At 49.9% G+C, this 17,367-nt stretch overlaps 1 protein-coding gene across 3 annotated transcripts in view; it reads left to right on the forward strand.

Moving 5' to 3' along the window:
• The window catches only part of chst6 (carbohydrate sulfotransferase 6), a 65,586-nt gene extending 49,480 nt beyond the window's left edge, over positions 1 to 16,106 (forward strand). For all 3 annotated transcript variants that reach the window (XM_072517975.1, XM_072517973.1, XM_072517974.1), the window contains exon 2: positions 13,593 to 16,106. In XM_072517975.1, coding sequence (XP_072374076.1) covers positions 13,620 to 14,813 — 1,194 coding nt within the window. In that variant the 5' untranslated portion in view covers positions 13,593 to 13,619 and the 3' untranslated portion in view covers positions 14,814 to 16,106. The remainder of the gene's footprint in view (positions 1 to 13,592) is intronic.
• The last annotated feature ends 1,261 nt before the right edge of the window (positions 16,107 to 17,367 follow it).

Consider the following 17,367-nt stretch of genomic DNA (forward strand, 5'->3'; position numbering starts at 1 on the left):
CGGGGGAGGGGGTACGCATCGAGCTGCATGAAGCAGTTTATGGTCTGGCTGTAGTCCAGGACCATCCGTTTCTTTTCCCCGGACCGGACTACCACCACTTGTGCCCTCCAGGGGCTGTTGATGGCCTCGATGACCCCCTCTTTCAGTAAACGCTGGACCTCTGATTTGATGAAAGTCATATCTTGGGCACTGTACCGCCGGCTCCTGGTGGTGACGGGCTTGCAGTCGGGGGTGAGGTTCGCGAATAGTGAGGGGGGTGCAACTTTCAGTGTTGCGAGGCTGCATACCGTAAGGGGGGGGCAAGGGTCCGCTGAACTTCAGGGTCAGGCTTCGGTGGCTACATTAGAAATCCAGGCCGAGCAGCAGGGGGGCGCAGAGGTGAGGGAGGATGTACAGCTTAAAACGTGCGTATTCATAGAACATAGAAAATACAGCACAGAACAGGCCCTTCGGCCCACGATGTTGTGCCGAACCTTTGTCCTAGATTAATCATAGATTATCATTGAATTTACAGTGCAGAAGGAGGCCATTCGGCCCTTTGAGTCTGCACCGGCTCTTGGAAAGAGCCCCATACCCAAACTCAACACCTCCACCCAACACCAAGGGCAATTTGGACATTAAGGGCAATTTATCATTGGCCAATTCACCTAACCCGCACATCTTTGGACTGTGGGAGGAAACCGGAGCACCCAGAGGAAACCCACGCAGACACAGGGAGGACGTGCAGACTCCGCACAGACAATGACCCAAGCCGGAATCGAACCTGGGACCATGGAGCTGTGAAGCAATTGCGCTATCCACAATGCTACCGTGCTGCCCTTAAGAACAAATAAATCTACACTATATCATTTTACCATCATCCATGTACCTATCCAATAGCTGCTTGAAGGTCCCTAATGTTTCCGACTCAACTACTTCCACAGGCAGTGCATTCCATGCCCCCACTACTCTCTGGGTAAAGAACCTACCTCTGATATCCCTCCTATATCTTCCACCTTTCACCTTAAATTTATGTCCCCTTGTAATGGTGTGTTCCACCCGGGGAAAAAGTCTCTGACTGTCTACTCTATCTATTCCCCTGATCATCTTATAAACCTCTATCAAGTCGCCCCTCATCCTTCTCCGCTCTAATGAGAAAAGGCCTAGTACCCTCAACCTTTCCTCGTAAGACCTACTCTCCATTCCAGGCAACATCCTGATAAATCTTCTTTGCACCTTTTCCAGAGCTTCCACATCCTTACTAAAATGAGGCGACCAGAACTGTACACAGTACTCCAAATGTGGCCTTACCAAAGTTTTGTACAGCTGCATCATAACCTCACGGCTCTTAAATTCAATCCCTCTGTTAATGAACGCGAGCACACCATAGGTCTTCTTCACAGCTCTATCCACTTGAGTGGCAACTTTCAAAGATGTATGAACATAGACCCCAAGATCTCTCTGCTCCTCCACATTGCCAAGAACTCTACCGTTAACCCTATATTCCGCATTCATATTTGTCCTTCCAAAATGGACAACCTCACACTTTTCAGGGTTAAACTCCATCTGCCACTTCTCAGCCCAGCTCTGCATCCTATCTATGTCTCTTTGCAGCCGACAACAGCCCTCCTTACTATCCACAACTCCACCAATCTTCGTATCGTCTGCAAATTTACTGACCCACCCTTCAACTCCCTCATCCAAGTCATTAATGAAAATCACAAACAGCAGAGGACCCAGAACTGATCCCTGCGGTACGCCACTGGTAACTGGGATCCAGGCTGAATATTTGCCATCCACCACCACTCTCTGACTTCTATCGGTTAGCCAGTTCGTTATCCAACTGGCCAAATTTCCCACTATCCCATGCCTCCTTACTTTCTGCATAAGCCTACCATGGGGAACTTTATCAAATGCCTTACTAAAATCCATGTACACTACATCCACTGCTTTACCTTCATCCACATGCTTGGTCACCTCCTCAAAGAATTCAATAAGATTTGTAAGGCAAGACCTACCCCTCACAAATCCGTGCTGACTATCCCTAATCAAGCAGTGTCTTTCCAGATGCTCAGAAATCCTATCCTTCAGTACCCTTTCCATTACTTTGCCTACCACCGAAGTAAGACTAACTGGCCTGTAATTCCCAGGGTTATCCCTAGTTCCTTTTTTGAACAGGGGCACGACATTCGCCACTCTCCAATCCCCTGGTACCACCCCTGTTGACAGTGAGGACGAAAAGATCATTGCCAACGGCTCTGCAATTTCATCTCTTGCTTCCCATAGAATCCTTGGATATATCCCGTCAGGCCCGGGGGACTTGTCTATCCTCAAGTTTTTCAAAATGCCCAACACATCTTCCTTCCTGACAAGTATTTCCTCGAGCTTACCAATCTGTTTCACACTGTCCTCTCCAACAATATCGCCCCTCTCATTTGTAAATACAGAAGAAAAATACTCATTCAAGACCTCTCCTATCTCTTCAGACTCAATACACAATCTCCCGCTACTGTCCTTGATCGGACCTACCCTCGCTCTAGTCATTCTCATATTTCTCACATATGTGTAAAAGGCCTTGGGGTTTTCCTTGATCCTACCCGCCAAAGATTGTTCATGCCCTCTCTTAGCTCTCCTAATCCCTTTCTTCAGTTCCCTCCTGGCTATCTTGTATCCCTCCAATGCCCTGTCTGAACCTTGTTTCCTCAGCCTCACATAAGTCACCTTTTTCCTCTTAACAAGACATTCAACCTCTCTTGTCAACCATGGTTCCCTCACTCGACCATCTCTTCCCTGCCTGACAGGGACATACATATCAAGGACACGTAGCACCTGTTCCTTGAACAAGTTCCACATTTCACTTGTGTCCTTCCCTGCCAGCCTATGTTCCCAACTTATGCACTTCAATTCTTGTCTGACAACATCATATTTACCCTTCCCCCAATTGTAAACCTTGCCCTGTTGCACGTACCTATCCCTCTCCATTACTAAAGTGAAAGTCACAGAATTGTGGTCACTATCTCCAAAATGCTCCTCCACTAACAAATCTATCACTTGCCCTGGTTCATTACCCAGTACTAAATCCAATATTGCCCCTCCTCTGGTCGGACAATCTACATACTGTGTTAGAAAAGCTTCCTGGACACACTGCACAAACACCACCCCATCCAAACTATTTGATCTAAAGAGTTTCCACTCAATATTTGGGAAGTTAAAGTCGCCCATGACTACTACCCTATGACTTCTGCACCTTTCCAAAATCTGTTTCCCAATCTGTTCCTCCACATCTCTGTTACTATTGGGGGGCCTATAGAAAACTCCTAACAAGGTGACTGCTCCTTTCCTATTTCTGACTTCAACCCATACTACCTCAATAGGGTGATACTCCTCGAACTGCCTTTCTGCAGCTGTTATACTATCTCTAATTAATAATGCCACCCCCCCACCTCTTTTACCACCCTCCCTAATCTTATTGAAACATCTATAACCAGGGACCTGCAACAACCATTTCTGCCCCTCTTCTATCCAAGTTTCCGTGATGGCCACCACATCGTAGTCCCAAGTACCGATCCATGCCTTAAGTTCACCCACCTTATTCCTGATGCTTCTTGCGTTGAAGTATACACACTTCAACCCATCTCCGTGCCTGCAAATACTCTCCTTTGTCAGTGTTCCCTTCCCCACTGCCTCATTACATGCTTTGGCGTCCTGAATATCGGCTACCTTAGTTGCTGGACTACAAATCCGGTTCCCATTCCCCTGCCAAATTAGTTTAAACCCTCCCGAAGAGTACTAGCAAACCTCCCTCCCAGGATATTGGTGCCCCTCTGGTTCAGATGCAACCCGTCCTGCTTGTACAGGTCCCACCTTCCCCAGAATGCGCTCCAATTATCCAAATGCCTGAAGCCCTCCCTCCTACACCATTCCTGCAGCCACGTGTTCAACTGCACTCTCTCCCTATTCCTAGCCTCGCTATCACGTGGCACCGGCAACAAACCAGAGATGACAACTCTGTCTGTCCTGGCTTTCAACTTCCAGCCTAACTCCCTAAACTTGTTTATTACCTCCACACCCCTTTTCCTACCTATGTCGTTGGTACCAATGTGCACCACGACTTCTGGCTGCTCACCCTCCCCCTTAAGGATCCTGAAGACACGATCCGAGACATCCCTGGCCCTGGCACCCGGGAGGCAACATACCTTCCGGGAGTCTCGCTCGCGACCACAGAATCTCCTATCTATTCCCCTAACCATTGAATCTCCTACAACTATTGCTTTTCTATTCTCCCCCCTTCCCTTCTGAGCCCCAGAGCCAGACTCCGCGCCAGAGACCTGACCGCTAGGGCCTTCCCCCGGTAGGTCATCCCCCCCAACAGCATCCAAAACGGTATACTTGTTTTGAAGGGGAACGGCCACGAGGGATCCCTGCACTGTCTGCCTGTTTGTTTTTTTCCCCCTGACTGTAACCCAGCTATTCTTGTCCTGTACCTTGGGTGTGGTTACCTCCCTGTAACTCTTCTCAATCACCCCCTCTGCCTCCCGGATGATCCGAAGTTCATCCAGCTTCAGCTCCAGTTCCCTAACACGGTCTTTGAGGAGCTGAAGTTGGGTGCACTTCCCGCAGGTATAGTCAGTGGGGACACCGGTGGTATCCCTCACCACCCACATCCTACAGGAGGAGCATGTAACTGGCCTAGCCTCCATCCCCTCTTACCTTAAAGAATATAGCTGCTGTATGGACTAACTAGATCTCCGCCCTTCGACTCTGCTCCCAGTCAGCTACACTTCCTGTAAACTCCTGGCTCTCTTCGCACTCTTTGCGGAAATGTCGGAAACAAAATGAAAGGAGCACCTTACTCCCTCTTCACCTAACTCCCTCGGTCACCAAACTCTCACTATCGCACTCAAAAAGCACCAAATTCAGCACTCCCTCGGTCACCAAACTCTCACTATCGCACTCAAATGCACCAAATTCAGCACTCCCTCGGTCACCAAACTCTCACTATTGCACTCAAAAAGCACCAAATTCAGCACTCAGTGCAAACAAAGTCTGCACTGTAGGGGATCACTTTTATACTGTGAATCTAGCCTCTGAAAAACTGGCCTAATCCAATTAACTAATTAACAAGCTCCAGCTGCAAGTGCCTAGAAGTAGAAGCCTGTTTAAAGCTGATTGAAAATTCACCTTCTTCTAAACCAAACGGCAACTTTTAAGTTAATTAACTAAATAAAAGAAAGACTAAACTTTAGATAAAAATGAAGCCTTATACTCCCTCGGTCACCAAACTCTCACTATCGCACTCAAAAAGCACCAAATTCAGCACTCAGTGCAAACCTTCGGCGCCCTGGATCACGTGATTCGCAATACAGTACCCCTTGATATGGACCGAATGGGACCCAGAGGCAAGCGCGATGGTTTGGGATGCGGGATAGGTGTGCAGGGAGCAGCGCCTTACCGTTTCTGTGTGTACGAAACTCTCCATGCTCCCGGAGTCGAAAAGGCAGGGAGTGTCGAACCCGTTGATCTGGACGAGCATCATGGAGTTTCGCAGGTGGTTTGGCCGCGACTGGTCGAGGGTGATTGCTCCCAGCTGTGGGTAGCCTGAGTCTTCTGCTGAGTCGGAGTCACAAAATGGCCACCCCCATCGGTCGCACGTGTCAGGTTTAGAAGATGGCCGCCCCCATGACTCACACGAGGCCGATGACGCATCAGAAAGGGGCGTGTCCGGCCAGCGCGCAGCCGCGTTGCGGGGCCTGCGGGCCTGTGAGCTCGATTTTTGGGCCTGTTGGGCTATTTGTTTCTGTGCCTTGGGCCTGGTCAGGCAGACCTTCACGAAATGCATCTTCTTTCCGCAGTCGCTACAGGTCGTGGAACGGGCTGGGCAGCGCTGTCGTGGATGCTGGCCCTGCCCACAGAAAAAGCACATTGTGTCGGCGGTCTCGGTCGCGGCGCGGCGCAGGCCCGTGGCGTGGCCGAGTCTTGGGAAGGCTGAGAGGGGCTCGCAGGATCCGTGGGATACATGCCGAGGTTCTGGTAGGCCACCTCCAGAGAGGAGACGAGCGTTATCGTTTCCTGCAGACCTTTCGCCCCGTTTTCCAGGAGTCGCTGCCTAATATAGTTCGTTTGGATTCCAGACACATAGGCGTCGCGGATGTGGGGCGCGAATCTCCGACCCCCCACCGGGTCGGAGAATCGCCGGGGGCCAGCGTGAATCCCGCCCCCGCCGTGTCCCAAATCCGCCGCCACCGGAGATTCGGCGGGGGCGGGAATCGCGCCGCGCCGGTCGGCGGAAATCGCGCCGGTCGGCGGGCCCAGCCCCGGCGATTCTCCAGTCCGCGATGGGCCGAAGTTCCGCCGTTGTCAACCCACGCCAGCTGGCGTGGATTGAACCACCTTTCGAACGGCGGAACAAGGCGGCGCGGGCTGGCTCCGGGGTCCTGGGGGGGGGGGGCGCGGGGCGATCTGGCCCCTGGGGGGGTGCCCCCACGGTGGCCTGGCCCGTGATGGGGGCCCACCGATCCGCAGGCGGGCCTGTGCCGTGAGGGCACTCTTTCCCTTCCACCTTCGCCACGGTCTCCACCATGGCGGAGGCGGAAGAGACTCCCTCCAATGCGCATGCGTGGGGATGCTGTGAACGGCCGCTGACGCTCCCGTGCATGCGCCGCCCGGAGATGTCATTTCTGCGCCAGCTGGCGGGGCACCAAAGGCCTTTTCCGCCAGCTGGCGTGGCGGAAATTCGTCCGGCGCCGACCTAGCCCCTTAAGGTTGGGGCTCGGCCCCCAAAATGCGGAGCATTCCGCACCTTTGGGCGGCGCGATGCCCGACTGATATGCGCCGTTTTGGGCGCCAGTCGGCGGACATCGCGCCGTTTCCGGAGAATTTCGCCCAAGGTGAGGGCTCGGCCCCTCAAGATGCGGAGAATTCCGCACCTTTGGGACGGCGCAATGCTGGACTGATTCACGCCATTTTTGGCGCCGGTCGGTGGACATCGCGCCGATTGCAGAGAATCCCGCCCGTGTAGTTTCATGTGGACCTCCGTGGTCACATCTTGATGGTTACAGTTTCTAGCGAGAATGGTGAGCTTTTCCAAGTACTCGTCCAGCGATTCCCCTGAGCGCTGCCGGCGAGTAGAGAGCAGATGCCGTGCATGTACCTCATTGATGGGTTTTACGAAACGCTTCCTCACAATCTCGATCGCCGCGCTGTAGTTGGCCGCCTTCTCGATCAGGCCGGAGATTCTGTGGCCTGCCGGGTGTGGAGTAGGCGCAGCTTGCGAGGCTTGGCGACAGGGTCTGCCGAGGAGTCCAGGTAGGCCTTAAAACACCAAAGCCAGTCTTCAAAAATTTCTTTGACTTGCGGCGTGCGTGCGTCCAGGTCGAGTTTTTCTGGCTTGAGACCGCTATCCATCCTATCGTAATCTGTTTATTAAATTGATATACCCTCAATTATGACACGAGAGAGTGTACTCGTAAAACAAAGGCTTTAATAAACAGAGAACTTCGCCAGCCGGAGAGATGAGTGCTCACTGAGCGCCGCCCACAGAACGTCACCTTATATCCAGCCCCTGGGAGGTGGAGCCGGAGGCGGAGTTCCCCAGGGTTCCAAACCCGGTCTTAAAGGGACATTACATGCATGATCTTAAAGGCACATTACATTACCCATTCATCACAGGTGGGGAAAGGGAATCGGGTGCAGAAGAATCCAGAGTTGGAGAACTGCAAAGTGATCGGCGAGTTAGAGGTCAGGGTAGATGAAACCATGGAAGTATTTAAAGAATAAGATGATAACTTTCATTTGAAGCATTGTCAGTGTAGTTCAGGGCTATTTTGGTTGAATGGAATAAGTTAAAGGCAGGTTTTTGGGTGAATTAAGATTTACTGAATGTAAAGAATTGGAGGTTTCTCTCAAGAGCACTCGGATAGTTGGACCCAGAGGTGACAAAGAATGGGTGAGGGTTTCAGTAACAAGTGGCAGAGTGAAGTTACAAGGTTGGAAGTAAGCAGTCTTCATGGTGGGTAGAGTCTGTAGCGTCAGAAGTTTAGTTGTGGGTCAGATAGGGCTTCAAGGCTGTAAACAGTTCAATTCAATCTGGGATAGTGGTCAGAGAGGACGATGGAATCAATGTAAAGGGAATGGAGTTTGTAAGTGGGCCACAGACAACGCATCCAGTCTTTTCAATGTTTGACTTGAGGGAATTGCAGGAGTGAATGCTGAACAACACAGAGGTAGGAGAGAGGTCAAACCAGATGGTAATTGGGTAGAGCTGAATGCAGTTAGCATATATGAAACTGGCAATGGGTGGAGATTTACATCCTCTCAGGCTGCCAGGATCTTCCATTCTCACCAAAGTCAATGGAGCTTTGAATGACTTGGCATATTTTACAGACATGACAGGGCCGTAAAATTCTGCCCCATGTATCTGCAGAGGCAGATCGTAGATGAGGGTCAAGGACAGATCCTTGGGGAACTCTAGCCGTAATGGTGTGCAAAACAGGGGAACGAAGCCACTTCTAGAGATGCAATGATTGCAATCAGTAAGAATGGAACACCGCAAGGGCAGTCTTCCATGGATATCAGAGGAGAGGCATTGAAGGGTTGGATTATTGTGCTTCCAACTGGAAAAAAAACCAATTGACTTACCACCTAGCTAAAAGGATTGGCCAAGATAAGGTATCAACCCCCCTTCACTATTGTGCTCTTGTTGATGCATATTGTGAACCTCACAAAGCTCATATTTACTGAAGAAAGTGAGTCTGCAAAAAAATTATGTTGTTCATAAAATGTCACCAAGGTGTCTGACTGAGAACTAAATCTTTTGCAGTGATATCTTGTGTTTTGTGTTAAAGCTTTTACGACAACGTGTACTTTTTTGAACTCCACACTAGTAAAAGGTCCATCATACCAATCTTCAGCAAGCATTGTCTTTTCTAGTAATACCCATTCTACCACTTTCTGAGGCTTCGGACTCTAATGTGGTGCATGGTATTAGCAAAGGTCCGTCCAATTTCTCTTTGATGTGTGTGGCCTGTTTGTTGTACTGCCTGCAACATTAGGGGACCCCTGTCTGCTTGTCCTCTGTGCTGCCCATTCCCGATTGTTGTGTGGCTGCTGCTCAGATAAGCATGCAATGGAAACCCACCACGATAAAAACGCATTCAAACAAAGGATTAGTGCTGCATAACCAGTGTTACTTTGCCATTCGCTGAAAGGAAATATAAAAGTAGTCAGAAATTTGACATATTCAAAAATCTTAAATCCATGGTTTGCTAACATATTGAATGTTACATGAGTTAAAACAGCATTTCCTCTGAGTCATGAGGATGAACACCAGCTTCCTTGTGTGTGTATATGCATCTGCATGTGTTTTACTGCTTGATTGCTCATGAAGTTGCACATCGGAAGTAAAGTGTAGCTGTCGGGTGAAGTGGAGACACAGAGCAAAGATTAATTAGCCGAGGGTGTAAAGACATAATTTAGTCCCCATATAACATAATGCATTTTATCCTTATTCCTTTGTCACTGAAGGTGAGTGCTCCTATTTGTTTATCTGTTTGTCCATTAACAATGGGCGGGATTCTCCGTCCCTTCACACCAGCGGGATTCTCCGTCCCTTCACACCAGCGGGATTCTCTGTCCCTTCACACCGGCGGGATTCTCCGTCCCTTCACACCGGCGGGATTCTCCGTCCCTTCACACCGGCGAGATTCTCCGTCCCTTCACACCAGCGGGATTCTCCGACCCTTCACACCGGCGGGATTCTCCGTCCCTTCACACCAGCGGGATTCTCCGTCCCTTCACACCGGCGGGATTCTCCGTCCCTTCACACCAGCGGGATTCTCCGTCCCTTCACACCGGCGGGATTCTCCGTCCCTTCACACCAGCGGGATTCTCCGTCCCTTCACACCAGCGGGATTCTCCGTCCCTTCACACCAGCGGGATTCTCCGTCCCTTCACACCAGTGGGATTCTCTGTCCCTTCACTCCGGCGGGATTCTCCGTCCCTACTCACCGGCGGGATTCTCTGGTGCTACTGCAGTGAATGGAGATTTGGCTGAGCACCCAAATTCTTCATTCTCGCTAGTAGCGGTAGCGAGGCCAACTCACAACAGAGAGTCCCGGCCAATATATCTCAAAAACTATTGGATGAATTTGAACAAAACGTGGGACGTGGCTAGGGTATGGCTGGAGGAAGTATCACAGTAAAATACAGTGCAGAAGTCTGCAACACCACAGGAAAAACACCTGACCTACCTACCTAACCCCATTTCCCAGCACTTGGCCCATAGCCTTGAATGTATGATGTGCCAAGTGCTCATCCAAGTACTTTTTGAAGGATGTGAGGCAACCCGACTCTCCCAGGCAGTGCATTCCAGACTGGTACCACCCTCTGGGTAAAAAAGATTTTCCTCAAATCCCCCCTAAACCTCCTGCCCCTCACCTTGAACTTGTGTCCCCTTGTGACTGACCCTTCAACAAGGGGGAACAGCTGTTCCCTATCCACCATGCCCATTCCCCTCACCTCAGGGTCATCCCTCAGTCTTCTCTGCTCCAGTGAAAACAATCCTTGCCTATCCAAGCTCTCTTCGTAACTTAATTGTTTCATCCCAGGCAACAAGAACTGATTAGTTTTTTGGCGACGATGTGAATCAGGGGCGAGATTCTCCGACCCCCCGCCGGGTCGGAGAATCGCCGGGGGCTGGCGTGAATCCCGTCCCCGCCGGTTGCCGAAGTCTCCGGCACCCCCCCCCCCCGGCGGTTCTCCGGCCCGAATGGGCCAAAGTCCCGCCGCTAAAATGCTTGTCCCGCCGGCGTAGATTAAACCACCTACCTTACCGGCGAGACTGGAGGTGCGGGTGGGCTCCGGGATCCTGGGGGGGCGCGGGGCAATCTGGCCCCGGGGGGTGGCCCCACGGTGGCTTGGCCCGTGATCGGGGCCCACCGATCTGCGGGCGGGCCTGTGCCGTGGGGGCACACATTTCCCTCCGCCTCGGCCTTAGCCTCCGCGATGGCCGATGCAGAAGTGACCCCCCCCCCGCGCATGCGCGGGGAGGACGTCAGCAGCCGCTGACGCTCCCATGCATGCGCCGACTTCCGCTGGCCGGCGGAATCCCTTCGGCCCCGGCTGGCATGGCGCCAAAGGCCTTTCCTGGCATTTTGTCACCTCCTCAAAAAATTCAGTTGGTAAGACATGACCTTCCCCGCCCAAAACCATGTGGCCTATCACTAGTCCATTAGCTTCCAAATGTGTATAAATTCTGTCCCACAGGATCTTCTTCAATAGCTTCCCCACCACTGATGTCAGGCTCACCGGCCTATAATTACCTGGATTATCCCTGCTTTCCTTCTTAAACAAAGGGATGACATTGGCTATTCTCCAGTCCTCTGGAACCTTGGCCGGGGTTCTCCGGTAACCGGCGGGCGGCCTGGACCGGTGCCGAGGTGTGGCGAGAATCACTCCGGCGTCAGGCCGCCCAGAAGGTGCGGAATCCTCTGCACCTTCGGGGGCTCGGCCAGCGCCGGCGGGGTTGGGCGAAGGGCCTCCGCCGGCTGGCGCGAGTCAGCGCATGCGCAGAACCGCTGGCGTGATCCCAGTGCATGTGCAGGGGGTTTCTTCTCCACGCCGGCCATGGCGGAGCTTTACAGAGGCTGGCGCAGAGGGAAAGAGTGCCCCCACGGCACAGGCCCGCCCGCAGATCGGTGGGCCCCGATCGTGGGCCAGGCCACCATGGGGGGCCCCCCAGGGCCAGATTCCCCCACGCCCCCCTGAGTCACGTCCTGCCGGTAAGAACCTTGTGTAATTTACACCGGTGGGACTGGCCAAAAACGGGCAGCCGCTCGGCCCATCGCGGAGAATCGCTGGGAGGGCCGCTGCCAACGGCCCCCGACTGGCGCGGCGCGATTTCCACCCCCGCCAAAACACTGGCGCTGGAGAATTCGGCAGCCGGCGTCGGGGCGGCTAGGCGGGATTCCCGCCGCCCCCCCACCCCCCCCGCCGATTCTCCGACCCGGCGGGGGTTGGGAGAATCCCGTCCCTCGTCTGTGGCAAAGATGATGCAAAGATATCTGTTAAGGCCCCAGCTATTTTCTCTCTTGCCTCTCACAGTCACCTGGGATATATCCCATCCAGCTCAGGGGACTTGTCTACTGTAATGCAATTTAAGATATCCAGCACTCCTTCATTATACTGACATGTCCTAGAGTATTCACACATCCATCCCTAACCTCAATATCTATCATGTCTCTCTCCTTGGTGAATACCGATGCAAAGTTCTCATTAAAGACCTCACCCACTTCCTTTGACTCCACGCATAACTTCCCTCCTTTGTCTTTGAGTGGGCTTATGTATGCTTCATTTTTCTTTTTGACTAGTCTCAAAATTTCCCACTGTAATAATCCTGGAACTCCCACCCTAGCTCACACTGTGGATGGACCTACACCTCAGGGACTGCAACGATTTAAGAAGGCAGATCACCACCACCCTCTGGAAGGCAACTAGGGATGGGCAATAAATGCTGGCCAAGACAGTGATGCCCACATCCCGTAAATTAATTTTTAAAAAGTGTGGCAGGACTGCAGAGCTTAGGTCTGATGCATTGGTTGTGAAATAGCTTAGCTCTGCCTATTACTTGCCTCATTCCCCACGTAGCCCCTGCTACAGCATTCTTTGTCTGACAGAGTCAAACCTGCTGGCTTCCAGGCAGGAACCCTGCTGAGGAAAAAGGCATGCTCGCTTCAGAGTTAAACTTCCACGGTTTGCATCCAGGATTTCCATCCACTTCCAACTCTAGCTTAGAATTTCCAGCCCAGCTGGATGCAAATTCAACAATGTGACACCAAGGAGAAGATTCTGAATATAATATTTGACTGTTTTATTTTGTGAAACTTCCTGGGCTGGATTTTCCGACTTTGAGGCTAAGTCCCCATGCTGGAATGGGAACGGTGGCGTGTTACAACAGACAAAATGGCGTAAAACAGCTACCGATCCTCCGTTTGACCAGTGGCTAGCATGTTGGCAGCGTAGAGCACCCGGCACTAGCTGCCGATACAGCCCGGAGAATTGCCGGATCAGTGGCCGCGCCGTGCTCCATGATGCCGGCCGCTCGCGGACCCGGCCGGCGAAATAGTCCTATCCTTTGGCCGCCTCGCGTGCCTCAAACCACCCCCTCCCACAATGCCCCAGCCCCTAATAAAGTCTCCCCCCCTTGCCCACGGATCGGCCCTCCCCTGACTATGGCGGCGCTGGACTGAGTCCGTAGCTGCCACGCTAAGTTCCCGATGGGTGAGACCACACGCGACCGACACCGCAGTGATCTCGGCCGGTCAGGGACGGAGCATCGGGGAACAGGCCTCAGGCAATGTCCTGAGGCCGTCGATACGTCGCGCGGCGTAGTCTCCGAGTATGCTGCTTTGGAGGGGGGCGGAGCATCGTGAAAGCGGTGCAGCCCCCGATTTTGTCAGGAACATTTGATTCTTTGGCAATCACCGAACGTGATTCAGGCGTCGGCGACCGGAGAATCCAGCCCTCCGTTTTTATATCTTGCCAATTGCAAATCATTGGTTAGATGTGTGGCCGTATAGTTTTGAAGCAATCTCTAATGTCTGTGTTTTATTTTACAGATCATTACCACATTAGTAACCATCGCTATGGTGAGGCTAACCTTTGTAGCTACAAGCATTGCTGTATTTGTGGCTATTCAAAGTTTTGCTTTGATCGTCATCTATTCTAGACAAAAGATTGATATATCTGATATATCTGAAGAACAGAATAAGAAGGTACACATCCTTATTCTTTCATCCTGGAGATCAGGTTCTTCCTTTGTGGGACAAATGTTCAGTCAACACCCTGATGTATTTTACTTAATGGAACCTGCCTGGCATGTGTGGGTCAGCATGTATCAAAACAGTGCGAAGGTCTTGCAAATGGCTGTGAGAGACCTTATACGATCTACATTCATGTGTGACATGTCAGTATTTGATGCCTACATGCATGAAAACAGACTGGTGTCTGACCTGTTCCAATGGGAGGTCAGCAGAGCCCTCTGCTCACCACCCACGTGTGATTATTATGAAAGAACGGACCTCAGCAATGAAGAAACATGCAAGAAACATTGCAACACGTCCAAATTTTTTAAAATGGAGGAAGCATGCAAAACATACAATCATATTGTGATAAAAGAAGTGAGATTCTTTGAGTTAATGTCATTGTTTCCTCTCCTCACTGATCCCTCACTCAACCTCAAAATCATCCACCTCGTTAGAGACCCTCGGGCTGTCGTGAAGTCTCGTAGTAAATCCTTCCAGGCACTAATGCGAGACAGTGGCATTGTTTTGGATTCTCATGGTAAAACTATTGAAAGAGAGAAAGCTGAAACATCAAACCTTGAAGTCATGAAAGAGGTTTGCAGAAGTCACGTCCAGATCCATGAGACAGCAACCAAGCATGCTCCAGATCTTCTGAAACGACACTACATGATGGTGCGGTATGAAGATGTAGTAAGAGATCCACTTCATGAAATATCAGCAATGTATAAATTTGCTGATTTAACTTTGACTCCAAAACTTAAGTCTTGGATATATAACATCACACATGGAGAAGGAACTGGATCAGCTTTCAAAATAACATCTAGGAATGCTAGAACCATATCTCAGGCATGGAGGACTGAGGTGCCATTTGCAAAGATTTTAAAAATACAGGAAGCCTGTATGGGAGCCATGAATATACTTGGATATCGACTCGTCGAGTCTGAACGTGAGCAGAAACTATTATCCCTGGATCTTGTCGTACCGCGGAGAAAATACAAGTTCAGCTGGTTGAGTCCGGATGAGAATCCAGTTTAAATCATGAATGTCTTTTTGGACGTACAGGAACTTATTTCATATTTTGTTCATCTGCTGTTTTTTTGATTTAATAAAGTCTTCTGAAATGTGTATGAAGTGCAGAAGGATTGCAAGATCCTTGCACAAACACTATTGAGCTGTCACATTGCAAAAGTTGTCACTGGCTTCAAAAATAAGCCAAATGTTTCCCTGATGTTGTCACTTGTGATATATTACAGTGGTTTCAGACATAGCACTACAATTACAAGATATGCACATTGAAAGATGTCATTTATGCTATATTTAGCAGTTAATTTTGCAGTTGGAATATTTCATTTTTGGGAGGACTGTGGCTCTATGATAAATTCTCTGTTAATTCAATTTTTATTTCAGTTCAATATCGGTGAATTTGGACCTTGATGTGAGGCAGAAAGAATGTCCACTGCACTTGCGTGGACTGCTTAGAACTGACTTTACATAATCGCATTTCTGAAAAGAACTCATACTTGCAAATCACTGGAACTTTGCCGGAATGCTCTATGCATAAAATGAATGGGCATAACATTGTGAGAAATGCACGAGTGGGTTCCCATTGTTCACCTGCAGCTGGCAAAGGTCATTCAGTTAATTATCTGCTTCAATTGAAAATGTACAATTAAAAGAGTTTCACTCTGAAGAGTGTGTTTGCCGAATCGTCAGAAGGATTGCAGGGTAACAGTTCCGGGGGAAAAAACCATTGTTAAGTTATTATTTGATGATTTTCTTTTTGTTCTAATCACAGCAAAGTACTGAGTTTAGAACAATAGGGTAATTTATACCTTGGGTACCCAATGCTCATAGAATAGGCTTCCACATCACCACAACATAGCCACAGAGAGAGTAAGGCTCTCTCTACTCTGCCCAAAAATGTGCTTTAATCCAGTTTAGGAAGAAAATCTCGTACTACACCAATGCCTTTATGGTTTTTATTTCTCTTTTCCATACCAGTCATACTTGTTGGCTATCCAAATTAAACACAACAGAAAGTTTGGGGACCTTCCTCTCCCTTGGCTACACTTGGCAAATTAGTTCAGACCTAATTAGTGCAAATTCTTCAACCAATTGACCCCCCCCCCCCCCAAGTCACACACCCTTACACAGGAACGCTCACTCACACAATGGGCAAATTGTTGAGTTCTTGATTTATGACTATTGTAGTCATTTGGCACCAGGTGTTTTTCCAATGTACACAATCAGAATTCCAAGGCTATCAATTCCTTTTGATTTGTTATTCAGACATAAATTATGGGTTATTAAAAAAGTTGGGAAAACTAATTTTTGTGTGTTTGTATGTGATGTTGTTTGTGGGCAAGACAGTGGACATTCTGTCCGACACAATATGCATTATTCCTCTGACTCTGTTATGAATTGCAGCAACGAACCATAATGTGCATAAAACTTGTTAAATCCTCTTATTTTCACGTCTGTAATATCACCTGTCTCCACTCTGCCTTAGCTCATCTGTTTTTGAAATCTTGGGCGTGATTCTCTCAAAAGGGAACCAAATCCCCGAGTGAGCGCGTTTAGCCGCATGTTTCCCGGCGCTCGCAGTGGCGAGAAACACGTGGCTTTTCAACGCAACTCGCATTGAATAAAGGGCCTGAACGGGGAATGCGTGGCTGAGGCCGATCATAGCCCCACTTTGTGGGGAGCTGGCACTCCCCATTGTAGCGAGAGATTGGGACACCATTGACTCAGAAGGCTGGATGGCTGGTTTGAGATGTGGGGCAATGCCAACAGTGCAGGTTCAATTCCCGTACTGGCTGAGGTTATTCATGAAGACCCCACTTTTGTAACCTTGCCCCTTGCCTTTGATGAGGTGACCCTCAGGTTAAATTGCCACCAGCCAGCTCTCAAAGAGGAGAACAGACTGTGGCGACATTTACATTTTATCTGTGAGAGATGACACACATAGCAAGCAAGTTAGGGCAGCACGGTAGAATAGTGGTTAGCACAGTTGCCTCACAGCTCCAGGGTCACAGGTTTGATTCCCCGCTGGGTCACTGTCTGTGTGGAGTCTGCACGTTCTCCCCGTGATATCTGGGTTTCCTCCGGGTGCTTAGGTTTCTTCCCACAGTCCAAAGACGTGCAGGTTAGATGGATTGGCCATGATAAATTGCCCCTTAGTGTCCAAAAAGGTTAGGAGGGTTTAGGGAGGAAGTGAAGGCTTAAGTGGGTCGGTGCAGACTTGATGGGCCGAATGGCCTCCTTCTGCACTCTATGTTCTATGTTCTATGTTCAATCGATTCAGGTGGAATGTCTTCATTTGCTGATGGCTGTGAAAGCCAATTCTTGCGAGGCAGGTTCTACCACAGGCTCTGCACATGAAGCTGTCAAGCTACTTTCAACAATGGAGCATATTGTCAAGCTGTTGTAGTCAGCAGAGATCTGCAGAAAGCATTGGATTGGATTTGTTTATTGTCACGTGTACCGAGGTACAGTGAAAAGTATTGTTCTGCGAGCAGCTCAACAGATCATTAAATACATGAAACGGAAATAAAAGAAAATACACAATAGGGCAACACAACATACACAA

Source organism: Scyliorhinus torazame, chromosome 10, assembly GCF_047496885.1.
Source record: "Scyliorhinus torazame isolate Kashiwa2021f chromosome 10, sScyTor2.1, whole genome shotgun sequence".
In the NCBI taxonomy this organism is placed as follows: domain Eukaryota; kingdom Metazoa; phylum Chordata; class Chondrichthyes; order Carcharhiniformes; family Scyliorhinidae; genus Scyliorhinus; species Scyliorhinus torazame.